Genomic DNA, 25773 nt, shown 5'->3' with positions numbered 1-25773 from the left:
CGGCATTTCTTCAACACAGTGTCTTATTAATAATAATTAAGGGGCGGGGCCATATTTCCGACCACTCCTTCTTTACCTACACCTCTTTTGAAGCCAAACGGACTTCCCAGCTGATATACTGTGTAGTAAACCAATGTGAGACTTGAAAAGCTTGAACGTGGTTCCGCCTTCTCCCCTTTCCTCATGGTGCGATTTTTTGATTGACTTCAACAGATGTCTGTATAGCTATTGAACATTGCACACAAAGTATCGTAAGGTGAGTATTATAATTTCTCTTTATTATTCATAAAGATTAATAATTAGTGCCACCAATGTTCGTAATAATAATAACTTACTGTGCGAATACATGCAGTGTCAAGTTTTGTGTCACGGTTACGTCGTTTTCTGAGATAACCTGTGTTTAATCTCAGTCAGTTTTAAAATATAAGTGCAAGATATTTTGTGAGAGACAGTTTATAATTATAACCTGTATAAACAGTGTTAACCGCCCGAGTGACGCTTCTTTACTGAGGTAGTAAACTTTTCTATATGAGTTTGTGCACATCTGTTAGAGTTTGAGTGAATGCAATGTGCAGAAGTGTCCGTGGTGGGACGTTTTCACAAGTATCCCGTGTGTGAATTCCTGCATGTGCGCATACCCGTTCCTATCTGCACTGTCACCTGCTGCGCTCGTTGCTGTTTGTTTGTCTACAGACGGTTTTGAGCTGTGTGAACACGCCACTGTGCAAAACATCGTAAAAAAGTGCGAGCCACAACATGTAGAAAGCTGCGCAGCTGAGACACAATGGATATGTCCTGCCAGCAGTCCAGCTAGCATTTCAAGTCTACGTTTAACTAGATTTCCACAGAAATTTTCTTACCCATCAGAGCAGCATCCTTATTTCGCACAATTCTCATTAAGACTAGTCATCACGGACGTACATCATGTCCACGAATCGTGAAAAAGCTGTTGCAATGGCTGCATGCTGAAGGTTATTTATTTATAGCTTTTAAAACCCTAGAGCAGTATTATCACTGAAGGTGCATTTTCAGGCAGTGGTACATCTGTGGTTAAGGTTATTCCATGCATCATGACCGGAGATTTTTTTTTTTTTCTGTGGGCTGTCTCCTGAACACATGTAGGAATCGTTCATTTCTGTGTCATTGTAACCACCACACCAGTCCTGGTGCATTCAGTTTATTCAGTTTTGTAAATCAGACACGACGGTGTTTCACCATTCATTTCACCACACCTCTCACTGTCCAGGCTCTTTCGCAACTATAGTACAGTAGGCTGCACAGTGTGTGTGTGTGTGTGTGTGCGTGTGAAGTTGGCATATATCCCTAATGTTGAAATTTCTTTGATTCTGGATAAAGTGACAATACACATCCTGTCCCTCTGTGGCCCTGTCATTGGGTGGTGTTAACCCATCTCTGTCTCCACTTCCTCCCCGCTTCAGATGATGTTGGCCTAGAGCTGCATCAGTCACTGTCTGCAGTCAAGCCTACTCAACCCATTATTCCCTCTAGCCCTCTGTCACCTGAATACCTCTCTCCATTCATAATGTATTGGAATTTGCAGTACGTACTTGCAAGAATTCAGACAGTGTTCGTTATAGAGACAGGTCCATCACTTAATCAAATTTCTCCCATTAGCAAAACAACTTTCCAAACTAAATGTGCTCTGTCTGTAATTTTAAATAAGAAAATTGTGTTACATTTTTTTTAATTCTTATGCGTCGTTTCTTGTTCTGTTTAAGGATAACCAAGCTTGTTATGTTGTATTAGAATTGGAAAAAAAAAAACAATAATGACCAAGCACATTGATTAGATTGAATCCAGTACCTGTTTACTCACTCTGTGTCATTCATCTACATGTCTCTGCATTTCCCTGTCTCCCTTCCTCTTCTGTTGTAAGGTCCCTAATATGGCCACCCCCTATTGCACAATCTGCTTGCAATCACTAGATTCCTTAGAATTATGATTACAAAGAATCTTGTATTCCCATTAAATCAAAAAATGTGTATTGATTAAAAAACACACCCCATTTGCTTCCCATTTCACTTCCCATATTTGTTCAGCGCACTATACAGAGCTGACATTTTTAAATCTTACACACATTTCCAGAACCAGTCTGAAACATTTCTTTCACTGGTACAAATCACACTGAGTACCTGTTATGCGGTTTTAAGCCACTGGCCTTTGTCCACTGCTGCATTGAGCCATCTACTTTCAGCTACACAGCATGAAATCTTTTCCCCGTGAACATTACTAATGTTTAGCCTGTGCCAGGCTTTCAGCGTCCTTTCGGTGGAAAATAGACTTTCTTTAAACCTGTTTTAAATTTTTTATTGAGTAAATGGCTGTTTTGTTGGTTGCTATTTATATGATCACAAAGTCCTTTTTATTAAACATTCTTGTTCGGACTTGCATGTTCATGACTTGGAATTAACTTTTTGCTTTCTTTTTTTTCTTTTTGAAGCTGTAAAGGGGATTGCTGTGTTTCTGTAATGTTATTTGCCTCATGACTTTTATTTCACCTTCACCTGTATTTTTTTGAGAAGAAAAAACCCCCAAAAGGGATTGTAAAGATAAGATTAAGTTAAGGCAGTATATACCATATGCAGGCCTGTAGTGATTGCAACATGGTCTGAAAGCAGCTTTCTGTATTCTTCCTTTTATAGACGTTATGGATTTGCTTAGGAGTTGCCCTCATATGCGGCGATAATGAGGCCCTCTATTCAGTTTCAGGCAGTTGCTTCCCTGTGGCTCTCTGCCCTGTCTGGAATTTCTCAGTGTCCTTTGAGCCAGTGCGGACTGCATGGCTGAGCTGCTGTTCTTTTCTGATGTACGGCTGTTTGGCAGCGGTCCCATGAGGCCACATTCACCGTGCTCGCCCACCTCGTGCTGATTCACGTGCGTCTCTGTGGGTTCTGGATTTCAGTTCACTTAAGGTGCCAGAGCGGGTAATGGCGTAACACTGGTAAAGGGCAGGTGTCAGCCAAGTTCTGCTGCCATCTCCGGCCCCTCACATTCAGCTCGTATGGTTATCGCCTGTTTTCACTTCTCTGTGACAGAGAGCAAAGTCATTGAGTAAAGCAATAAGGTATTGACACTGTCTTGCACAATATCAGTATTAATGTTCCTGTGTCAAGGCAACCAGAGTGAATCTCCATTAGTTTCTGACCAGGTGGTGCATATACACTGAACTTTCGATTGACCCGTGCGTCCAGTTGTGTCTTTTTGGTGAATTTGTATGATATGCAGTGATCCTCTGCTCTATTTCTCCCAGAATGCCTCTGGATCGTAGGCTTTCGGTGACCTCCTTGTCTGGACTAGAGGAGTGGGACGAGGAGTTTGACTTGGAGGATGCAGTGCTTTTTGAGATTGCATGGGAGGTGGCGAATAAAGGTAACACTTGCCTGTTTCTTCCTAACCCTCAGTATCCTCATTAGTGAAAAGTGTGGTCTCACTGTAGTTGAATGTTATGTTAACCCCCCTTTCTGTCTCTCTCTCTCTCTCTCTCTCTCTCTCTCTCAGTGGGGGGGATCTACACTGTGATCCAGACTAAGGCCCGTCTCACCTCAGAAGAGTGGGGAGAGAACTACTTCCTGGTGGGACCCTACACGGAGAGTAATGTCAGAACGCAGGTGGAGCTTATTGAGCCTACCAACCCTACCTTGAAGAGAACCATCGACAAAATGAATGCCAGCGGGTGCAAGGTATGGCTCTGTGCAGTCCAAATACACGCGTGTACGAGCACTCTCCACTCCCACTGTCACAAATATGGAACACTTTCAGCCTGCCCGCTGTGGCTTCGCCCTCCGTTCCTTTCGTCATGCCTGTCACCCGTCCCCCTCCTCCCTCCTCCATCCTGCTCCTCTCGATACCCCACCTCTCTTTGTACCCCTGTGTGTCTGGGCCTTAGGGGAGTCATGCTGATGGTATGTATGTTTAAAGGTTAGAGGGTGTATCAGTGGCACACACAGTGCCTCTTACACTTGCGTCTATTTCTGGGAGCCTCTGTGTGGCCTGTAGCTACACCAGTTTCCAGTATGCGTCTCTCTGACTGCCTCTTGCTTAGTCATTCTCTGGGCCTTTCTGCCATGAGCTGGTGAAAATTCAAATTCAGATAGCTTTATTGGCAGGACAAATTGGACATTTTGTTTGTTTCTTAAAATTTCAGGTTTCCGTTCACCAGAGAATTGAAGAAAATGCTATGGAACACAAATATTTACATTTGAATACAGATGTAATATTTACTTCATTCATTTTACTGAAATGAAATGAAGTGATAAAGTACGTGCACTTACTCTTCCATCATTTTTTCATTTATTTCTTTACTTTTTTGTCATTTTTACTGTAGGACACCCCTCTGGTCGTTGTTGCGTTGCACTACTTCATCAGGGTCTGACAGTTTAGACAGAGATTTATCTGTCTACACAGTCCTGCACTTTCTTAAGCAGTGCTATACTGAGCTGTGCCATGCCCCCAATCTCCGCAGGTGTACTTTGGTCGCTGGCTGATTGAGGGTAGCCCGTATGTGGTGCTGATCGACGTGGGCTTCACGGCCTGGTCACTGGACCGCTGGAAAAGCGAGCTGTGGGATAACTGCGGGATCGGGGTGCCCTGGTTTGACCGCGAGGCCAACGACGCTGTGCTGTTTGGATTTCTGACCGCGTGGCTCCTGGGAGAGGTTGGCTATGCCTGCGGTCACAATGTACAATGTTTAAGATAAAATGAACACAGTGATCAAAATCCCACTGAGGAATGAAACTTAGAATTCACACTTCATTTCTGCTGATATTAATTTAGGTCATCTACTGTTAAGTGCCATATACGGTAATTTCATCTGTTTTCAAAGCAGAGAACAGTTCCATGTTCCAAGTTAGCATGTAATTCATGTTGTTTTTTTTCTGTCTGTAAAGAAAAAAAGTTTCTTAAAATGAACTTTAGGGTAAGAGTTTTATTATATGTTCCAAACACACATTGAGTGGACAAATTCTTACAAGGCTGACTGATAAATACATGCAATTGCACACTTCCTGGGGAGTTAAGACTGCCCTAGTTGTACTGTGATGTGGTATAAAACCCAAGGCGTGAGTGTTAGTTGTGAGTGTGTACAATACACACACAAGTACAAGGAGTGAGTGCTTTTTCCATACACACAATTACTCTCCATGCTGGTATTGATGTGCAGAGGTGTCTTAGTAAAGCACTAAACCATGCAATTCCCTGCCAGTATGCAGCGCAATGTGAGGACCCTCCCCACGTCCTGGCCCACTTTCACGAGTGGCTGGCAGGGGTGGGCCTGGTTCTGTGCCGGCAGAGACAGCTCCCTGTAGCCACCATCTTCACCACCCACGCCACCCTGCTGGGCCGCTACCTATGCGCTGGCAACGTAGACTTCTACAACAACCTCAGCGAGGTGAGTCTGCATGTGTGTGTCATCCTCACTGTGGGTATGTATGTGTGTGTATGTCTGTGTGTGTGTTTTTCACTCTCCCTGTGTGTGTGCGAGTGTGTGTGTATGTGTGCATTGGTGTGAGTCTCACCGTCTGTGTGAACATGTGTGTCTCACTGAAAGATGAAGATAGAGACCTATATCACCCTCTACTGTGTAAAGTAATGAAATGCTCTAACAAGATGTAAGAAGTCCAGGTGCAGTTTTCCTGTAGGCGTTTCTGTTGTCTTCTTGGCTCAGTGTGACCTGTCTCTCCTCCTTGCTCCCTGTTAGTTCAATGTGGACAAGGAGGCCGGGGACCGGCAGATCTACCACAGGTACTGCATGGAGAGAGCTGCCGCCCGCTGTGCCCACGTCTTCACCACCGTCTCACAGATCACTGCCATCGAGGCCGAGGCCCTGCTCAAGAGGAAACCAGGTGGGACAGAGTCTGTGGCGGCCAGGAGAGGGGGACTTACGGACCGAGAGGGAAAGCAAATTGGAATATAGGGAAAAAACATTAAGAGAGAGTCCAGCTGGCAAAGCTGTTCTCCAGCTTGGTACTGAAACAAAAAAGAAAGGTGTAGTTATTGGTATAATAGATAGGGCATGGGAAAAGCTAATATCTGAGGGTGGATTTATCTGGATTGTGAGGCAAGGAGGCAGAGAGAGTACAGTATGATGTGCGTCGGCTGTCAGGGTTAGGACCCCTTCATTTCCTGTGAGTCAGCCTTTAGTACCTGGTTAGGCCCACAAAGGATTTCAGGACAGCGCTACATTTCTCTGTAAGTTGCAATCTGTTTCCTTGAAAAGAAAGTTTAGAAGACAAGAAATGCTTTTGTAACCTTTTCTAAAAGCAAAGTTTAATTTTACCGTTTGACTTTAAAAAAAAATTACATGCAATCTGCCCATCTGAGCCCCCTGTCTGTACCTCTCCTGTCAGTTAGCAGCCAATGGTTTCTCTTGGGCATGAGACCTGAAGATGGATATACTGTAGCTCAGATTCAGAGTGACCTGAAACAGCACCGTGTGCTGAAGGATAGTTTTCAGTACATCGGTTGTCATGTGCAGAGAACTGTTCTGGGGGAGCTGTCCTTCTAAAAGCAGTAGTGTCAAGTCAGGGTACAGGGACCATCTCACCCTCTTGTTTCCCCAACTTCCGCTCTTCCCCATACAGACATAGTGACCCCGAACGGACTGAACGTGAAAAAGTTTTCAGCCATGCACGAGTTCCAGAACCTGCATGCCCAGAGCAAGGCTCGCATTCAGGAGTTCATCCGGGGACACTTCTATGGGTAATCAACACTACTCCTGCATAGCGGAGTTTACAAGGGCACACTCATTGCAGATGCAGTTGCATAAACATCCACAAATTGTTGAACCAAGCTCTGCTGTCTGAGTGACGGTCATGAATCTTGCAACTAGACATGTAACAAGTGTAGGAAATGATATTTATACTATGGAACGATAGCATTCCATGTGTTCCCAGCACCAGTTTTACAGTTTACCTGCACCTTAGCTCTGGCCCCAGACATCCAGCTGTAATGAGTGTCAGTGCTTAAAGGAGAGCTGCATAGCAGGCTTATCCTATAAAATCCACCAGGTGGAGGTGCTGTGTGACATGTGCGGTGCAGTGAGTTCATTCATTTCTGAGCCACTACACAAACATTTAGATATAAGTGTTTCATTCAGAATGTGTAAAGTGCTTATAATATGTCACGGTGCAGATGTTGCTTCATCACACTGAACACACATTTGTTTGTACGTTAATCTGTTCACAGACACCTGGATTTTAATCTGGACAAGTGTTTGTTCCTCTTCATCGCTGGGAGATACGAGTTCTCTAACAAAGGAGCCGACATCTTTCTGGAGGCATTGGCCCGACTCAACTATCTTCTCAGGGTTTGTACCACAACATAATGTATGTGCGTCTCTGTGTCCTTGTGCCTGTAATATGCTCTCTGTTTACCTGCGTTGCATGTCACCATTATAATGTCCTGTGAATATTTGTGCTTACACTGTAAGTTACTGTGTATGTTTTTTAGTTTCTGTGCTGCAGCATACTGTGTATGTGCCTTTTTGCAATTACTGTAAAGCACTGGGTATTTGATTGTATGTACTGCTCTGCTTTTTGTTACTTTTGTGGGCTATCTAATGGCTGCACTGACATTAATGAGAGTATAATTTTTCCCTCTAGAAACCATTTATTTGATTTGCAGTGTAAATATCTATGGCAGCTCTTCATTGAGGTTTTGACCCACTGAATCCTTTCCTAGCCTTTCCTGATTTACTGTCTGCATTCCCCTCTCTGTTACTCCATCTCTCTTTTTCTTGCTCTCTCTCTCTCTGTCTGTTACCCCACTTGTCTCCTTTCTGTTTGTCTCTCAGGTGAACCACAGTGAAGTCACCGTTATAGCATTCTTCATCATGCCAGCCAGGACAAACAACTTCAATGTGGAAACGCTAAAGGGACAGGCAGTGCGAAAACAGCTCTGGTAATGTTACTGTCAAAACTGAGAGAGCTAGCTGGGCAAGGCAGTGGGGACTTTTCCTAGGTCACACACATGCTACATGGTACTAAGTTTCCCTTAACTGTAACTTTGTTATTACATGGTTTAATCTTGGTTTTTGCACCTCCATGCCATAGAGAACACACTGCAGATTTTTCTACCCAGGGGATCAGTGTCTTCACTGTCCGAACAGCCTTTGTGTTACTCAGTGTTAGTCAGCATCAGCTACAGGGTGTCCCTGATGGGCTGTTGTAAATTTAATTTAGAGAGCTAATGTGCTCCTCCGTTTTACAGAGAGAGCAGAGTTACGCAATAAAACCACAAGGGCCCTCAAAATTGTTTCATTATCCCTTTACTGCAACCATAAAGTTGTGTGCTTTTGATTTTTTATCATTAAGACAGCGTTATGATCCTCATCTCTCTCCCCCAGGGACACGGCACACACTGTGAAAGAGAAGTTTGGGAAGAAGCTGTATGAATCACTACTTGGGTAAGCACTGCTGCTGTTATCAGCGTTGCTGTGTCTCTCACCCCTGTCATTCTCTCTCTGTGTGCCATGGCGGCTAGAATGGTGGTGATGGAACTGGTTGTGCCTCCTGCACTTGTGCCTTAATTACACCCGTCTTTTACTCTCAGAGCATTCTTTAGTACTGTACGTCACTGGATGCTCTGTAGTCACTGTATGGAGTGCTGCCAGTGTCCCTCTACCTGGATCCTCATTCTGCAGTCTTTTTGTGCAGGGAGGGCCTTAGTGTCTCTCTGTGTACTGGAACAGAGTCTCTGTACTGTCTGTACTGTCTCCGACTAAGCTGCAGGTTTTCACTGAGAGGGCGCTTTCCCAAACTTTCCCTGTACAAGACGTGTTGTTAGATGCATTATACAAATTGCTCTCTTTATTCTTCTGTCTATTGCCTTGTGCCTCTCTGTCTGGCAATCCCAAAATCACATGAGCTGAAACAAGAATGTCTGACATTCTTCATGCTTATGGTGTTGTGATTTTTACATTAGCTGAGCTTGTGAATAATTCCGCTCTTTGCAGTTCTTCAAATAATTGGCTTGCAAAAGTCAGCTGTCTCCCTATCCCTCAGGGGCCAGTTACCGGACGTGTCCAAGATGCTGGATAAGGAAGACTTCACCATGATGAAGAGGGCCATATTTGGGAGCCAGAGGCAATGCCAGCCCCCCATCTGTACCCACAACATGCTGGAGGACAGCAATGACCCCATCCTCACCTGTATCCGCAGGATAGGCCTGTTCAACAGCTCTGCTGACAGAGTCAAGGTGCTGCCACCTCACATGCACTTTACCATGGAGAGAAACACAGCACACATAACATGGACAGTACCAGTCAAACGTTTGGACACTCCTACTCATGGAAGGATTTCTCTCTACTTTTACTACTTTCCACATTTTAGAATAATTGTAAAGACATCAAAACTGTGAAATAACGCAAATAAAATTATACAGTGACCAAAAAAGTGTGTAATGCAAAACTGTCTTTGATTCTAGATTTTTTAGATTTTTAGATTCTTCAAATATTTTTTAAAAATATTTTTTTGGAAGGAAATTCATACATAGGCATCAACTTCACTATTTATATTTGTCTGAGAAACAAATTTAAAATATATAAGCATAAGACTCTAGATCAAAATGCCTTTGAATGCACGTTTTCCATTATCTCTGGTGTCATTTTCCTGTCCCACTGTCTTGACCACCGCCTTGCCCTCTCCAGGTGATCTTCCATCCAGAGTTCCTTTCCTCCACCTCCCCCCTCCTACCCATGGACTATGAGGAGTTTGTGAGAGGCTGTCATCTAGGAGTGTTCCCCTCTTACTATGAGCCTTGGGGATACACACCAGGTACCTCTACTGGTGGAATACGTTCTGTGTGAGTGTGTGTGTGTGTGTGTGTGTGTGTGCGCGCGCGAGTACCTAGAATACTTGATAGATCCAGCCATGCATTAATGTCTCTCTCTTTTCCTGCCCTTTCTGTTTTCTCTCTTCCTCCTCCCTTCCTCCCTCATCATTTTTCCTCATTTTCTCCCTACTGTACCCCCCCCCCCCCCCCCCCTTTCTCTCTCTCAGCGGAGTGCACAGTGATGGGGATTCCCTCCATCTCCACCAACCTGTCAGGGTTTGGCTGCTTCATGGAGGAGCACATTGCAGATCCATCCGCATACGGTTCGTCCGTCTATCTTTTGTCCTTCTGTCTGTCTGGTTCTGTGTGTTTGGGAATCTAATTACTGTCCAGGAAGATACTGGCCTGGCATGTATTTAGTCTGAGCTTTGACTGAACATTTCCCTTAATCCTCTTATGAGTATTAATCTGGAACATGATCTCTCATTTCCATTTACAGTGTGACTTCGACTCCTCTGTCTACTTTTCGTCTTCTTCACCCATTTCGTATTATTAATATGTCTGTTGAACAAGGGCTTAGTATCTGACTCTGTGAGTAAGACGACCTCTCTCTCCCCCGCTCTCAGGAATCTACATCCTGGACCGGCGGTACCGCAGTGTGGACGACTCCTGCAACCAGCTCACCTCCTTCCTGTTCCAGTTCTGCCAGCAGAGCCGGCGCCAGCGCATCATCCAGAGGAACCGCACGGAGAGGCTGAGCGATCTGCTGGACTGGAGATACCTGGGCCGGGTGAGAAGGACGTAGAGAGGTTTCTCTCATTCTGTAGTTTTGCTTCACTCTTGGATCTGCCAGCGGGTTGGCAGTGTAGCACAGTGGTAAGGAGCAGGGCTTGTAACCAAAAGGTTGCTGGTTTAATTCCCCACTGGGGCAAGATACTTAATCCAGAAATGCCTCAGTAAATATCCAGCTGTATAAATGGATGACATGTAAAAACTGTAACCTATGTAAGTTGCTCTGGATAAGAGCGTCTGCCAAGTGACAAGGAGTGTAAATGACAATAAGGGAGAGGGAAGGGGAAGTTTGGAGAGCGAGAAGGAGGAGGAGAGGTAGGGAGAGGTTCAGGTTACTTTATTTATACCCAGAGGTAGATTTAGTTTGCGGTAACGAGTCCTAATTCATGTACACACATGTAGTAACAGACAGACACTTGTCATACATCATTCATCTTCACACTTGCTCTACAGGCAACAAAGACCGTAACACATAAACATAAAATATAACATAAAAGTCCTCAGGGGTCCAGTCTTTTCTAAGACATTTAAGAGTGTACTAAAATACAATAAAACAATCAATAAAGGAGTTCAATCATTTAAAATAAAATAAATAAAATAAAACTGAACAAAATTATTAACAATTATACTATGAACAATTATACTATGACTTATTCATTGGTGAAATGGCTGCTGGAACAAGACAAGTTTTTGTATCGTTTTGTTCTACAACTTGGAACTAAAAACCTGCGACCAGAAGGAAGGAGCTGAAACTCTGTGTGTAAGGGGTGGGAGGCATCACTTAAAACTGAGTTTGTTATTTGCTTTAGTTGCCTGATATTCAGGGCCTCCAAACTAGCTAGTGACTCACCAATCAACCTGCTAGACCACTTAACTATTTGATTGAGTGAGTTTTTGTTGTTTAGAGAAAGGTTTCCAAAATACGGAGAGGGATGGACAGAAATGAGATACGGAGAGGGATGAGAGGAGTGGGGAGGGAAAAGGAGAGGAAGGGAGGAAGTCAGGGACACAGGAAAGTGACAACATTAAGCTAACTTGTTCTTCTCACCCACCACCATTTTGCCTTCTCAGTATTACATTTCAGCTCGCCATATGGCCCTTTCAAAAACCTTCCCAGATACCTACTGCTACGAGCCTCATGACCCGACCTCTGTAAGTCTGAAAAACAGCATGACAATGCTGTATACTATATTAGTACTGATGTTTATTGTATTTCCGTGTGCTGAGCCTACAGAGCTTCAGTATTAATCTTTATTTTATGTCCATACTGATGTGGAGTGTATGTCTGTACAGATGTGTATGATGTTTGTATTGTTGCTTTTTACTTAATGACTGTACTGTGTCTATGAAGAAGTACAGAAGTGTTTTGCCTGATGATGTTCTGATGTATGTATGGGTAAAAATGTAACTCTTTCCCCTCCATTCTTGCCTCCCCTCCACTGACTACCAGACACAGGGCTTCCGTTACCCCAGACCAGCATCTGTGCCCCCATCCCCCGCTCTGTCCCGCCACTCCTCCCCCCACCACAGCGATGCTGAGGAAGAGGATGAGGAGAGGTACGATGAAGACCTGGAGGCGGAAAAGGACCGCGTCAACATCCGGCAGCCGTTCACCGCCCCCTTGCGGAACAAGAACTCCCTGCCGTACTCGCTGCCCACCTCCAACAGCAACAGCAGCAGCAGCAGCCCCCCCAGCTCACTCTCCAGCGAGAAGAACTGAGCATACACTCAAACACTCACACACACACACACATACAGACATATACACAGCACACTCAAACACACACACACACACACATACACACACAGCACACTCAAACACACACACACACACACACACACACACACACACACACACACACACACACACACAGCACACTCAAACACACACACACACACACACACACACACACACACACACACACACACACACACACACACAGCACACTCAAACGCACACACACACACACACACACACACACACAGGCATACACACAGCACTCAGACACACACACAGAAACATTTTGTTATGCTCCACAAACACGCATGCAATATAGACGCATACAAAAGACAAGTTAACGGCGGTGCACACACTGTAACTGTACTGTGACTCATTACAGCACAGTGGAGACACAGCTTTAGCACTATAAAGGACAGCACAGAAGGTTGCATAAAACAGAATAAACATACATGCTACTGGATAGGCACAGGCAAACCAGTAACCAGACCCATTATACCACAGGCACACATCATAGCAGGAAAGAGGAAGTGATGTAGGCTTTTACAGTGAAAACAAGAGCTCGGAGTAATTTATTAACTATATATAACTGACCAAGAGTGAATAATATTTTTAAACATGTATTATCTCTTTATCCAGTATGCTCTAGCTCTCAACACTCATTTTTGATTGACACTCCTGCCTTTCAACTGAAGGTCAACTTATGACTTATGTTGAGCCTTATTAAATACTACTATAGCTGACACTCCTTAGTTTTAGGAAGACCCACTGCAGCCCATTTATCTTCATCAGAATAAATAGGTCACAAACCTGGTTCCTGACACACCAGGAGGCCTGACACCGTTGCAGACATACTGCTACTTGAGCACCTCAGTTCCCTCAGGGCACAGTGGACTTCACTGCCTCAGTTTATCTGTGAAACGGTTGTGATGGTATAGTAATGAGCTACCACGGGCAGCATACATTCTGTGTAAATCTTTATGCAAAATATCATGTGGAAATATACTTTATCACAGATTTATGGAATATGCATTCACATTTGAAAGTATACTGCATGTATTACAAGTATATCAGTTATTTCCACTTTCATACCAGCATTTTTCACATATATTGTGGGCATTTTTTCAAGTATGTAATTTTGTAATAAATTCAATGTATACATACAATGATATGTAAAAGTGGTAATAACTGAGATGTTTCCATACAGTATATATGCATTATTTATTTAAAATGTGTATTCCTCAGCGTTTGGATTTTATGTTTTTCATAAGGGGTGTTACACCTGTAGTCTAGGGTAGCAAGGTTTGTTACAAATTGAAAGTGGGCCACCTTGAACAGCAGATATGCTCTTTATTACCTGCCAAAGAGAGCAATGGGTGCTCCAGCACCAGTGTTGGACACAGTCCTTCCCTGTTGCTGCTGTGAGACACAGAGACAGACACCTCGCATTTGCAGCCGCAGCTACAGCAGCTCACAGGCATATGAGGCATTCTCAGCGGGGCGGCCGGTTGCAGCTTGTCACTCGGCCGCCTGCCTCGTATCACAGCCACATACCGCTGTGTTCAGGTCTGAGCATGTGTGTGTGCGTGACAGCACATAACTTATCAGGATTGTCTGTGTGAGTTTTGTGAGAATTGTGATTGATTAAACCTTTCCGTTTGCCTGAGTCTCATGCTGTCTTATGAATCAATGCAATAGCTCTCCAGCATCTATTTGCTCATTGAGGATGAATACACACACTGGGACACTAGTAAACAACACTGAAGGAGTTACATAATCTAAGTAAAGGACACTGCTGTCAGTTTATGCTTGAGGAGACTGGATAGACAATGACATAATAGTGAAAGAGCGGGACAGAAGGGAGGCAATTCTGTTTACTGAGAAAATTGATTGATTGTTTTATGTTGTCCCTGCACATCCTCTGTTTGAAATGCACATCACTGCTTGTAAATATGTAAATACCAAAGTAATCTACAACCACCTATAATGTAGTAACATCTGAATCAACACAAGTTTCAGCACAGGAATGCTGTCTCACTGAGAGGGCCCAGGAGCTACTGACTTTTACAACAACATTCAAGAGCAGGTGAATATTAGGTATAAGCTGTGAGTTTATTAAAACATGTCACGTAAAGACAATTTTGTTTCACATAATTCATACAGTAGCTCCTGAAAAAAAACTAGAGATGACCTACATATAGAAATAAGACATTTCAGTCAAAGTAAATTGATATCCCAGCACCTGGAGCCAGGTCAAATGAAAAGTTTCACCCATCTTATAACTCATCTTTAAAAAAACAATACCATCAGCTTCAGTCTGTGATTACACCATCTGACATCTGCCAAGTAAGTGCTTCTGCAACTGCATTTTTTTACCGGTTTGAAAGAATTTGACCTGAGGTTTAAAACCAGAGCTCAAGTATGGGCTGAAGGAATGTATTCAGGTAGTCAGCTGGTCCGGCTTCAGCACAAGTAAACCCTGCCTCCGTGGCCTTTACAAACTGAAAAAAAAAAAAAACGGAGACAAAGACCATGTGAGAGACAGTGCAGGAACAGTACAGACCAAGAGCATGGTACTAACACTCACAGTGAGACAGCCAGTGCAGTGCATTACAGTCAGACACAGCACCATGTAGTCAGATGGAAAATTAGAGCACAGCACAGTCCAGAGCAGCCCAGAGGAGGACTCACCCAACAGGCTGCTCCAGAAGGAGTTGTAAGTGGCGGTTCCTGTCACGGCTCCCAGTTGAGCTGGGTTGCGCCTCACTGTCGTCACGGAGAATCCATTGGCCCCGGTCACCTCCACCTCCACTATGTGGTACTGGCTCAGCCTGGGAGAGAGACCGCATGGTGAAACAATCGATGCGGGTGATGGCATGACTCCGTTCAAAGGGGGGCGGAGTAGCGGAGCCTCACGCTGTGTCAGACACTATCTTCCCAGTCACTCCCGTGAACCCCAGCGAGTCCGCTGCTATGGCAGCCGCAGCCATGGTGTTGACATTGTTGGGGGCCAGGGGGCAAAGTTCGGCCACCGAGCCTTTGAAGAGCACCCGTCTGCCCTCCCCCTCCTTCCAGTCAGAGAGGAGATCCCCTGACAGCCGAAAGCAGGACGGGTGCTTGGACATGCGGATGGATAGAGCCTGAGACAGAGAACAGGACTTTTAAGCAGAAAGTTGCTTATTCTACTAATGCACAACTGTTGTGCTTTTGAATTAGGTAACTGAGTTAAATTCCACATTATTTAACTGTAAAGGAGATGCTAAGCCCAGTCTTGTGTACATGCATACATAACACTGTCCTTGATTCCCACTTTGAACCCTTCAGTGTGTCTGTATTTCAGTCTCCCACCTTTAGTGTTCCACTATCATTCAGTCTCTGGATGTCCTGGCCACCCCACAATGCACCGCTGGGAACATAGAGTGTCCTTCCATGATGCACTGCAGCCTGGCGCAGCTGCTTGTTCAGAAGTGTATCAGAGAGGGCAGAGGGAGAACCCACCTGGAGGGGGGGGTCAGTGAATAACATGTCATTACTCTAGACCTCCTCACCTTTCATTCTGATTCCACCATTATCTACAGTCAGAGCGATCAAAGAAAGTGAAAACAAGGATTACCATGAAGTGCGCGCTGGATAAGAACTGAGCCCCAAAATCTTTGACAATCTGAGGGTGGCAAACCTCCACGATCACATCTGCACCTCTGAAACACACACAGTGCTGCTTGGAGGACTCTGTGACAGAAGCACTGCTTGTGTTGTGAATTTTTTTTATGCTTCTTGTGTGTGTTAGTATGTGTATGTGTCTGATTGTGTGTAAGTGTGAAGTTACGTGTGCCTTCTGATGTACCTTTCAGTGAACTGGCTAAGCTGACCCAGGATCAGCTCCTCTGGGACAGAACCTTTCAGCCTCTCTGTGTTTCTGTTCCACACAAATGCCAAGCACAAACCTGCTGCCTCCCCCTCCCTCTGAATCCGCTCCACCAGGTACTGCCCTAAGAGTGGGGGGGGGGGGGGGGTGTTAACTGTTAACAGGTTGGGTTCAGGGCCAAACTGAGGAAAATTAACAAATATTAAAAATAATCTAATTGGGCTGACCACGCACACCAGCTAAAGACCACAACAGTATTGCAATTAACGGCAAAATCAACAACTCTGATATAACTCTGATATAATCATCAACTGTGATATAAAGAGAAAGGGACCAATGAGAGGGAGGGAGCATTGAGGAGGTGCATTCCAATCAATCTTTTACAAACAGAGCTACTATTCAACATTTTAATCTGTGCATAATATTTAAGGGAAAGAGGGAGAGTTAGGATGAGAATGGGTATGCACAGATAATGAGAGAAGAACAAACACACAGAACAACACAGCAAAAACACCAGCATCAAACTAACAGAAACATACCAATGAACTGGTGAACAGTACTAACCTAAATGGCCATACCCGACAATTCCAACCGCCATCATTTTAGACGTGTCAGCCATGGCTTTGGGAATGAAAGAAAAGTGTATCAGAAGTAATAACCAAATAATTTGTTCATCTACACAAAGTCAACATCCTTTGGCATTATCGCATGTAAGACCTGTGTCTTGTATACTGACCTTTCTATATTTCTGTATTTGACTCTCGTGAAAAGCAAATGTTTCTATGTTTATTCATGTGCTTAACTACCGTTCTATTCAGTTATCTACCTGTTCACCTCTGTTCTATTTACCACCTTATCTTCAGTTCCTTCACTTAGTCTGTAAGTCAATCCCTATCAGTGATGGTGGACTCTGTCCCTGACAAGAAGCATGTACCCACAACTTTAAGGCAGCAACCTCTATCCCCCATTTCACAATAATTTATTACGCTACTATGTCATTTGACTCACCAATAAATTCTTCGGTCAGTCTTCTCTTCACCTCTGCTACTGTCTTACAGCAGCCCCCTCTGAAATGGATTGTGGGATAGAGGAGGTCGAGTGAAGTTATCAAAGTTTAACTGAAGCTGAGGCTGTTAATTATTAGTTCGTGTTTCGTGCCAGTGTTTTGTCGTTATTATGGACATTAATTTTCATCGTATAATGTTGTCAAAGTAATTAGGTTTACCATGATGTAGTTACAGGTCCCGTGTCTTTAAATAAACTGACATCAAAAACTATTTATGCATTACGTTATTACAGCTTTGACTTCAGACATTCAGTAAGAGGACGCAAGCAAGCAGACTTCTAAATCTCAGCTAGCTATCAGCACTGCAAGCCAGCTTCACTTCGCAAAATTAAAATCAAGCTACTTTGTAAACTTTATGAAACGCAATCCATTAACGATCTAGAAAGAGTCACGAATTTCTATTGAAGAACTTTAATTTAAACTTCATTTAATACAACAACCGGCTTTTCCAAGTACCACACCTCCATTCTTTTTTAAAAACATGGCTTCCCATCGAAATTGAAATCTCAGATTGCATTTCTCTACCGCCACCGTGGGGACTAAAAACGTCACCGTTCTTATAAAGACAGTTATGTATTGTCCATTTCATTTAGTTTCATTGTCTAACAAAAAGCAGTTTAAATTAAAGATCAAAGAACATTTCATTTTCCGTGCAGACCAGCATAGTACTTTTAATTGCAGTACGTTTTCTTTATCTGTTCAGTTCAATTGTCCTTCATCTCTTCTTGATTGATAAGGTAAAGGTCGGCTGCTATTGAGAAGTATACTACCATTCTGCGCATACCGAGGAGACCAGCTGCGCACTATGCGTTCTAAACCGACTCAGTTTAAGAGTTACGGTCACTATATCATAGAAACAAGAACTGACGGTCATAGAATTTGCGGTTCAACGATGGCTGGCACAGGATTTTTAATGCAACGCATACAGCCAGATATCTTGTTCCTATCTACATTTTCCTTGCTTTCGACATTATTCCAGTTGCTCTACTTTGATCACTCACCGATGATGTCAGCTTGTTATCTCATCTGATTGACTGCTGACTGGGAGAGAATGGGGTGTGCCAGGAGCTATCACACAGGAAAAAAGTCACACAAAATGAAAATGGGAGTGTGGAAGAGGAGGTCATCAATGATGACTGAACAATTTGACCGATAAAGCTGCACTGTGATTGGTAGTCCAAAGTCCAAAGTCTGTACATTATAGACACAGAGAGCCAGAGAAGAACAGGATAACACGCTCTCTGACAGGAACCTAGACAAATAAACTATAAGGCCTCTGGAAAAGACTGTTTAAGTCGGAGAAGGCACCGAAAAAGAATTTGACGTGAACTTTTGTATCCCTGGGTTTGATAGTTGTGTGAAATGGACATCCTTGAGACTGATGCGTATGACAGGAGACAGCGCAGACATTCGGTAAGATGTACATCTCATGAATGTTCAGTTAATGATAGCTCTCATTACTCGTGTTCAAAATTTGAGAATGTATGTAATGCGGCTGTGGGACACCTTAGACAGTGAAAGTGCTGTGAAATGTATAGGCAGTCAGTTGTTTGCATCTTGTATGAATCCCGCTTTGCTGTCAGTGTTAATGCAAAGGTGCTGGTCTTCAAATCGGGCTCTGTATCTGGGATCTGGGCTGTGCAGTGTATGTAGACCACTTCAGAGCGTAATAGTGGGTCAGTGCAACTCTTACAATGGAAGTGTCAATATACACCAACTCTTCCCCCTCCTCACTCTCTTTCTATCAGTCTTGTGTTCTCTTTCTCTTTCTATTACCCTTCTTTATGTGCATTTCTATCTATTTCCATCTGTGGATTCCCCTGTCTGCACCCTCTCTCTTTGCTGCAGTGGTGAAGTCCAGCCCTGTGCTCTCATTGGCTGCCCTGGTGCTGGTTTACAACGCAGGGAAGACCTTCTGGGGCGTAGCAGCAGGTCTCATATTCTCAGCATGTGGAGACTGTTGCCTGATATGGCCTGAACTGTTTCTTCACGGTAAAGACAATGAACATGCATCTGTTGTATCTATGGATTTGCATTGCTTACCTGCACCTCATTCTGCTATCATTTCTGCATAATGTCTGTTGTGTTTGCATTCCATCATGCATATATCTCTTTAGCTGCGTCAGAATATAGCATGAGTCTCTCATATAGTACATTTCTGCCCTAGATACTTTCTCTGAGATACAGGCTTGGGATTGGTTGTCTACTCAGTATCCGCTTGTGCTATATTTCATAGTTTCATATTCAGATGAAACTATGCCGACGCACTGATCATCACCCCCCATAAAGAGTACACAAATGCAGCTGCGATTGGTTGATATAAAGCCTTATAAAGCCTTGCTTTTCTTCGTGGACCAATACTTTGTCATCTGTATATTTAAGGCCAAGATAAACATATAAGGCATGATGTATACATGTTTTTTAACCTCCTGTCTTTCTTCTGTAGGGATGGCTGCCTTTGGTGTGGCACACCTGCTGTACTCACTCTCCTTCCTCTCCGATCGCTACACTTCTTTGTCCGCCTCCACCGCTGCACTGTTTATGTCCATCATTCTGTGGCTGGCGGGGACAGGTGTCTACTTCTACCTCCTGCCCTTCTTGCAGAAGAGACCGGACTCTACAGTTCTCATTCCATCTACAGGGGTCTATGTAGTTTTGATAATAGCCATGGCAACCTTGGCGATGCACACCAAGCGACCTTTGACCATCCTGGGCGGTCTGTCCTTCGTGATCTCCGACTTGGCTCTTTCTCTGCAAGTTTTCGAGGCGATTGATCCGCTGGAGAATGGAAGGGCCATTGTCATGACAACCTACTACCTGGCACAACTGCTGATTGCCTTGGGTGACATCAAGGCAGGAAGTGATTGGGAGGGGGACAGACTTGGCAAAATGAAGAGGATGTGATCACCACCATTCATAATGAATTGAGGATGACTCTGAATGGAGCCACGGGCAACACACTGGCAGAAACATCCCCAGTATTATATCCACCTTTCCCATACATCACTAGAAGCTTGCCCAAGAAGCCAAAGACCACATTAGGAAAATTCAACAGCAAGATTTAGCCACACTGAGGCTGATTTCAGAGAACTCATGCACTCGTGTTAAACATGAAAACTCTTTGAATGGATTAAAGAACAACGATACCCATTATTATTTACACCTGTTGGCAAGAAAATGCTGTAAGGCTGACTGATGTGCCTTTATAAAAAAGTGACTTGTCATGTTTCTCATTTTCAGTACAAATATAAAAACATTATGTTAATGCATAACTTTTAATATAAATATTTGTTAAATTATGTACATGCTGCATTTAGCATTTTCAATATGTGGGTTTTGTGACATTTTATGATCCTGGACACTGATTTATACAGTTCCCCACAGAAAATATCAAATCTCAAAACTATGAGTCTTTAGACTGTTCTGAGCCAAAAACGTTGGTAAATGTACATTCATTATAAAATTGCAATCTGCAAATGGCATATCATAAACAAGTTTCATGAAGTGGTTCAGTAATCAATCACAGCGTCAAATACAACTAATTACTGAATCTGGGATTTTGACTATTGTCAACATATTACACCCACAAAAAGATAGCTGAGTTTCGGGGGGGGGGGGGGGGGGGGGGGGTTTCAAAATAAATATCGACAAGTTGAAGTGGGCTTTTCATCCAAGTAAGCCTTGATACAGAGTCCACATTATATAACTATTCCCAAAGCTTGACTTGTTCCGGCCAATGACAGCGAGACAGAGGCAGGCCAATGGGATTTCAGCGGTCCATTCCATTGTCTTCAGGGGGTTGGCCCCGGAAACAAGTTGAGAGTAGTCTCTCACAAAACTCCAGCTCCTCCTGCAGTGGTCAGGGGAGACATGAGGTAAAGTTAGTGCTGTGCGTGTGTGGAAGAAGGAGAGAGACTGAGGACAAGAGAGCGTGCCGATGAGTCCTACCTGACACTCCTCCCTTCCCTTCAGCTCCTTGGTTTTGTTGTTTAACAGCTCCTCCAATCCAAGGGCAGGGTTCTGACTATCCCTCACCCCCCGGGCACAATCATCCACCAGACTGGTCAAACCGGGGTGGGGGGGTACCAAAATAACACAGAATGAGCGCAAAATGACAGTCTTATGTGACAGAACAGCTCATTGCAGAAGCAGTAGCATTGTTCACATTGGCCATGACAATGTTAAAATAGTTGCTGCTTGTGAATGTTCTCGTTACGTCCTAATGTTATTTCATAACTAACGCAAATGCACACGTGCATGCATCTCACCAGCAGAGAGCGCCCAGCACGTGCTCGTGGAAGGAGGAGTGAGGAGAGCGGAGGACTGACACCAGTTGCTGAACCATGCCCATAGACAGCACTGTGTCTGCAATACAAAGAGAGGCAAATCAGCGAACTGCGCATCTGCTTACAGTAGAGTGATGGGACAACAAGCAGTGCTTGAATGATAAGACACCACAGTACAGCAGACATGGTACAAGATTCCGTTACAGAACACTGCAGTAGACAAACACAAACAAACACACACACACACACACACACACACACACACACACACACACACAGTGTGGTACTGATAAACACAACACTGCTTTAGACAACCATGATACATTACTGATATACAGCACACAGGAGCAGTGACATCCGCACAGGACTTCCATACAGACATAGCCGTGCTGAAACACATACCTCTGTGCTCCGGATGAGCGGTCAGCAGGTTCAGCAGGAGAAAGGCAGATTTGGTTCTTAGCTTCTCGTTGTTGGACTGCATACCCCGCATCAACACCGAAAACCCGTCGTGGGACAGGAAGGCTTGTAGCCCAGCTTCCTGCTCCCGCACAAGACCTTAATGGAGGGAGAGTGTAATTTGTGGTTGGGTTAGATTGTACTTTACTGGGTCAACCACCTCTACAGCAAGATCTTAAAGCCTGCTAATTAAGTTACACTAACATATTAACCCCATTAAAAACTCCACTCACTGTGCAGCATTCAACCGTGTAGAAATATTTACTTTGCCTATGAAAATTAGGTACTTACACTAACAGATAAATTGATGGTTCTCCTAAATATTGCCTTAATAACTCACAGTGGCAAAACAGAACGCATTCTGCCCATCACCAACAATGATTAGAACAGATCCGGAAGGAAAATGAGCATTGCAAAACACACCTGCTGTGTGGACAGTACTTACAGGACACAGCGTAGAGTGCTTTCACTCTGACTGTAGGGTGGGGATCAGTGTCAGTGAGCTGCAGCAGCCTCAATAGCGCCCCCTGGCCCAGCAAGTAGCACTGCACCTCAGGCATGTTCTGGGCACAGGAAGCAATGAGCTGGGCTGCCCTCCACCTAACCCCACTCTGAGGGTGTGATAGGCACTGAGAAAGACACAGGTCAAGCCCCCCGAGCACCATCAAATCTAAAACACAAAACAGGAAACAAATTAATATAAAACACAAGTAGTAAGTTTATCCCATACAAATGCTGAACTTGGACTTTTAGCTGAACTGTATTGACATCACAGTATGTGCCACACCCTGATGTAATCTCAGTTTGCAACATGTGGGGAATCACCTACTAGACAACAGCCTAATTTTTGCCAGTCCAATGTGATTTGTGGCTGTATAACATTACACTTTTAAAAGCATCATGACTTCGACATAACTGATCATTCACTTTGACCATGGGATTGGGGGGTGGGGGGGAAATGGGGGGGTAAGCATTTCATATTTTTGGGACTTGGAATCAGACGTGCTGTTGATTCACTGAAAAGGTTCATTCCGCAGGTAAAGCTGACACTCCCTCACTACTCACATTTCTCACAGCTGACATTTCACAAACGGCAACAGCATGACACGTGAGCCATCCATCTGTGCAAACACAGAGGCCGGCAGCGTTGAGTGTTGAGCGCTGAAACTCTGCGTCTCACCTCTGGCATTGTCCAGATTCTCACAGAGCTCAGAGAGCAGCTCCAGAGCCCCCTCCGTCTCCTCTTGCCCCTCCTCTTCCTCCTCCTCCTCTCCTTCTCTAACTTTGGATCCCTCTCTCCGTAGAATCTCCAGACACTCCTTCATCTGCTCCACTTCATCCATCTGCCCCTTACACACGTCTGCCAGTGCTTCTCTCAGCCATGCTTTTCTCTGGATGTGAAAGAGATCGCTTAATTATTTCAGTACCATACTATACAAATCAACAGACTGGACAGATACAACCACAATGTGACGTCAGCAAAAGAAAATCTCTTATGATTACTAGTAAAGCAGACACCATCTTTAAACTTTTTTACATACCAGTGATCACACTACAGTTAGCCTATATAAAATCTGTGAAATGTTACAGTGCAGGATGCAGTGAAAAGGGAGAGGTGCCAGGATAGAGCAGTTGTTCCAAACAAGTATCAAACTACTACATTTGCACCTTTTATAAAATACTGTTGTGATCCCACATGACATGCAGCTGAGGAGGGAGTTCACCCTTAGATGATTTTCTCTGAACATGCAACAAGTAGCTTGCTGGCTAACAAATACAAGAGGAAATACTGTTACGTGTTTACACTGACAATTGACATACTTTAACCACTTCGAACTAGACAGGTAGGCTTACGCTTCACTTTGTACAGACTAGGATTCTATAGCTATACTATAGCTATATAAACGCATTTGCAATCCTTCAAATGTGTTGTTAGCATACAGCACTCCTCTATACTTGTTGATGTTTATGCTCCTTGTTATGTAAAGACTATTTTGTAACTTGTAATTCACTCAGCGTAAGAGCCTCAGAAAAGTAAATGGAAGCATTTAATGAACAAAGCAAGCGCAGTCCACACTTTAGGCAACTACTGCTCTCTTGGTTACCTCCTCCGACATGGGCTCACTGGGGGCAGGTTCATCAGAGGCAGAACCAGCTTCCACAGCCATTCGCAAAATCCCCTGTAGATTTCGAGGGTGTTGTCTGTCACCTCCACCTTCAGCCATTGCTACCTGGAAAATGAGCAGCAGAAACCAAATGTCAAAATCCCTCCTATTTTACACAGCGAGGACGAAGAAGAAAAGCTATGTTATGTTGTTCTGGGGCATATTTGGACGTTTAAAGAAGATTTAAAGAGAGGAGCAAATCCAAGACAGACAGGAAAAGGTTGGTACGCTAACTAGCTGCCCTACTGAATACGCAGTTTGCATATAACATTATATCACACGATCTTCTAATTCAGAGATTACACAACAGTGTGTGTGTCAATATTGGTGTTTTACGTTACAATCTTAGCTAGCTCTTTTTGATCACAGGGACAACGCTCATATCTATGGCTTCCTCTTTTTCCCTCCACGTTCTGCCATCAGTTAATTAAATGCACTTTAACCGTAGCAATAGAAACCAAAAAAAACACATTGTTATAAATAAATTGTCACGCTCACAAACTAACAACATAACTCGTACACTAGCACACTTCACACCAATGGGAAACCCCCACCCCGCTAGCTGGCGTTCTGAAACCTGTTCTCGAACATTACATCGGTAGAGACAAGGCCTTGTCTCTCTATCACATCCGTATGTCTGACTATAACAGCTCGTCTAGCTAGCGAATTACTCGTCACTACAAACTTCACAGACTACGTAGCTAGCTAACTAGACTGTGTAACGCTGGATATTTATGTATGTTTGTTATGTTATGTATTGTTATATACAGCTATCTGGCTGTTTATGAAGACACGAGACAAGTTCAGATCTCATCTTCAAAAACGTAGCTAGCAAGACACCAGAACTCCAGGAGCGAATAAACATGTCCAATGCACTGACTGAATTCAAATGTAACGTTAGTAAGCTTACCATCTACCTGCCTAGAAGCGAACATATATCAGGCTCACTATACACAAGGATGTTGCTCTGGCTACTTAGCTGACATTACCATGACAGTTATTGCCTACCTTACCTGATAATCGCAAAAACGCAAATTATAACCAGTTGGCTGGAGTATACATATTTACCATTACAGGAAATGCCCTGTCTTAAACTTCTCACTTGTCGCGCAAATATTTAGCATTACCAGCTAGTTTCTCGAACAAGGAATCCACGCAGCTAACATACTGTAGCTAGCACATGTTGTGGCAACCTACCTCAATTTAATGCTGTAGAATATACTGTGTAACTGTTGGCTATGGCTAGTTTTGTACGGTTATCTAGCTGTCTGGTCTGTCACTAATTACGTTGCACTATAAATAGCAAGCTAGAAAATTCTAGAGTTTTCGGATTTTGGATTTGGAATTACACAATGGCGGATCTGTGTGAGAGCGGGCCCCCGCTTTTGACAAGCGTGTCTGCAAAGTAAACCGGGCGCTCGCTTTTCGAAAGCGTGTGCACGAAAGCGGGCGCCCGCTTTTGGAAAGCGTGTGCGCGAATTAAAGCGCCCGCTTTTGGAAAGCGGGGGCCAAAGCCGGGGAAGCGGGGCCCCGCTTTTGGAAAGCGGGGGCCAAAGCCGGGGAAGCGGGGCCCTGCTTTTGGAAAGCGGGGGCCAAAGCCGGGGCAAGCGGGG

At 44.0% G+C, this 25773-nt stretch overlaps 4 protein-coding genes across 4 annotated transcripts; 2 read left to right on the top strand and 2 right to left on the bottom strand.

Moving 5' to 3' along the window:
• The first annotated feature begins 188 nt into the window (after window positions 1-188).
• Window positions 189-12368, top strand: gys1 (glycogen synthase 1 (muscle)). The gene is made up of 16 exons (XM_036553048.1): window positions 189-256; window positions 3272-3390; window positions 3520-3701; window positions 4484-4675; window positions 5222-5407; window positions 5717-5861; window positions 6600-6717; window positions 7204-7324; window positions 7811-7917; window positions 8363-8422; window positions 9021-9213; window positions 9665-9791; window positions 10017-10112; window positions 10416-10579; window positions 11653-11733; window positions 12032-12368. Exons 2-16 carry the CDS (start codon window positions 3273-3275, stop codon window positions 12299-12301), a joined length of 2160 nt encoding a protein of 719 aa, XP_036408941.1. The 5' UTR covers window positions 189-256; window position 3272; the 3' UTR covers window positions 12302-12368.
• Window positions 12369-14595: 2227 nt separating this feature from the next.
• aspdh (aspartate dehydrogenase domain containing) lies at window positions 14596-18321 on the bottom strand. Its single transcript, XM_036553470.1, has 9 exons — window positions 18252-18321; window positions 17193-17251; window positions 16749-16805; window positions 16164-16308; window positions 15933-16017; window positions 15668-15817; window positions 15236-15459; window positions 15011-15150; window positions 14596-14820 (listed from the first exon to the last, which is right to left on the bottom strand). Exons 3-9 carry the CDS (start codon window positions 16801-16803, stop codon window positions 14783-14785), a joined length of 837 nt encoding a protein of 278 aa, XP_036409363.1. The 5' UTR covers window positions 16804-16805; window positions 17193-17251; window positions 18252-18321; the 3' UTR covers window positions 14596-14782.
• A 157-nt stretch (window positions 18322-18478) lies between these two features.
• Window positions 18479-20861, top strand: tmem86b (transmembrane protein 86B). Its single transcript, XM_036552959.1, has 3 exons — window positions 18479-18663; window positions 18999-19242; window positions 19697-20861. The coding sequence occupies exons 1-3, from the start codon at window positions 18613-18615 to the stop codon at window positions 20152-20154; spliced, it is 753 nt and encodes a 250-aa protein (XP_036408852.1). The 5' UTR covers window positions 18479-18612; the 3' UTR covers window positions 20155-20861.
• An 11-nt stretch (window positions 20862-20872) lies between these two features.
• hspbp1 (HSPA (heat shock 70kDa) binding protein, cytoplasmic cochaperone 1) lies at window positions 20873-25574 on the bottom strand. Its single transcript, XM_036552958.1, has 8 exons — window positions 25358-25574; window positions 24101-24226; window positions 23176-23386; window positions 22441-22665; window positions 21939-22094; window positions 21519-21615; window positions 21199-21310; window positions 20873-21100 (listed from the first exon to the last, which is right to left on the bottom strand). The coding sequence occupies exons 2-8, from the start codon at window positions 24218-24220 to the stop codon at window positions 21020-21022; spliced, it is 1002 nt and encodes a 333-aa protein (XP_036408851.1). The 5' UTR covers window positions 24221-24226; window positions 25358-25574; the 3' UTR covers window positions 20873-21019.
• Between the last annotated feature and the right edge of the window lie 199 nt (window positions 25575-25773).

The sequence above is a fragment of the Megalops cyprinoides genome, chromosome 19 (genome assembly GCF_013368585.1).
Source record: "Megalops cyprinoides isolate fMegCyp1 chromosome 19, fMegCyp1.pri, whole genome shotgun sequence".
In the NCBI taxonomy this organism is placed as follows: domain Eukaryota; kingdom Metazoa; phylum Chordata; class Actinopteri; order Elopiformes; family Megalopidae; genus Megalops; species Megalops cyprinoides.
The sequence above is the reverse complement of the archived record's forward strand: the minus strand, read 5'-3'. Positions and strand labels throughout refer to the sequence as shown.

Coding starts and splice junctions, on each gene's coding strand:
- hspbp1 (XM_036552958.1), bottom strand. CDS start 24,220: ATGGCTGAAGGTGGAGGTGACAGACAACACCCTCGAAATCTACAGGGG. Junction 22,095..22,440: donor AGCACTCTACGCTGTGTCCT/GTAAGTACTGTC, acceptor CCCTCCATTAAG/GTCTTGTGCGGGAGCAGGAA. Junction 21,101..21,198: donor AGGGAAGGGAGGAGTGTCAG/GTAGGACTCATC, acceptor TGACCACTGCAG/GAGGAGCTGGAGTTTTGTGA.
- aspdh (XM_036553470.1), bottom strand. CDS start 16,803: ATGGCTGACACGTCTAAAATGATGGCGGTTGGAATTGTCGGGTATGGC. Junction 16,309..16,748: donor TGTCGGGTATGGCCATTTAG/GTTAGTACTGTT, acceptor CCCCACTCTTAG/GGCAGTACCTGGTGGAGCGG. Junction 15,818..15,932: donor TATCCAGCGCGCACTTCATG/GTAATCCTTGTT, acceptor CCCCCCCTCCAG/GTGGGTTCTCCCTCTGCCCT.
- gys1 (XM_036553048.1), top strand. CDS start 3,273: ATGCCTCTGGATCGTAGGCTTTCGGTGACCTCCTTGTCTGGACTAGAG. Junction 3,702..4,483: donor TGAATGCCAGCGGGTGCAAG/GTATGGCTCTGT, acceptor CAATCTCCGCAG/GTGTACTTTGGTCGCTGGCT. Junction 5,408..5,716: donor TCTACAACAACCTCAGCGAG/GTGAGTCTGCAT, acceptor GCTCCCTGTTAG/TTCAATGTGGACAAGGAGGC.
- tmem86b (XM_036552959.1), top strand. CDS start 18,613: ATGGACATCCTTGAGACTGATGCGTATGACAGGAGACAGCGCAGACAT. Junction 18,664..18,998: donor GGAGACAGCGCAGACATTCG/GTAAGATGTACA, acceptor TCTTTCTATCAG/TCTTGTGTTCTCTTTCTCTT. Junction 19,243..19,696: donor GCCTGAACTGTTTCTTCACG/GTAAAGACAATG, acceptor TTTCTTCTGTAG/GGATGGCTGCCTTTGGTGTG.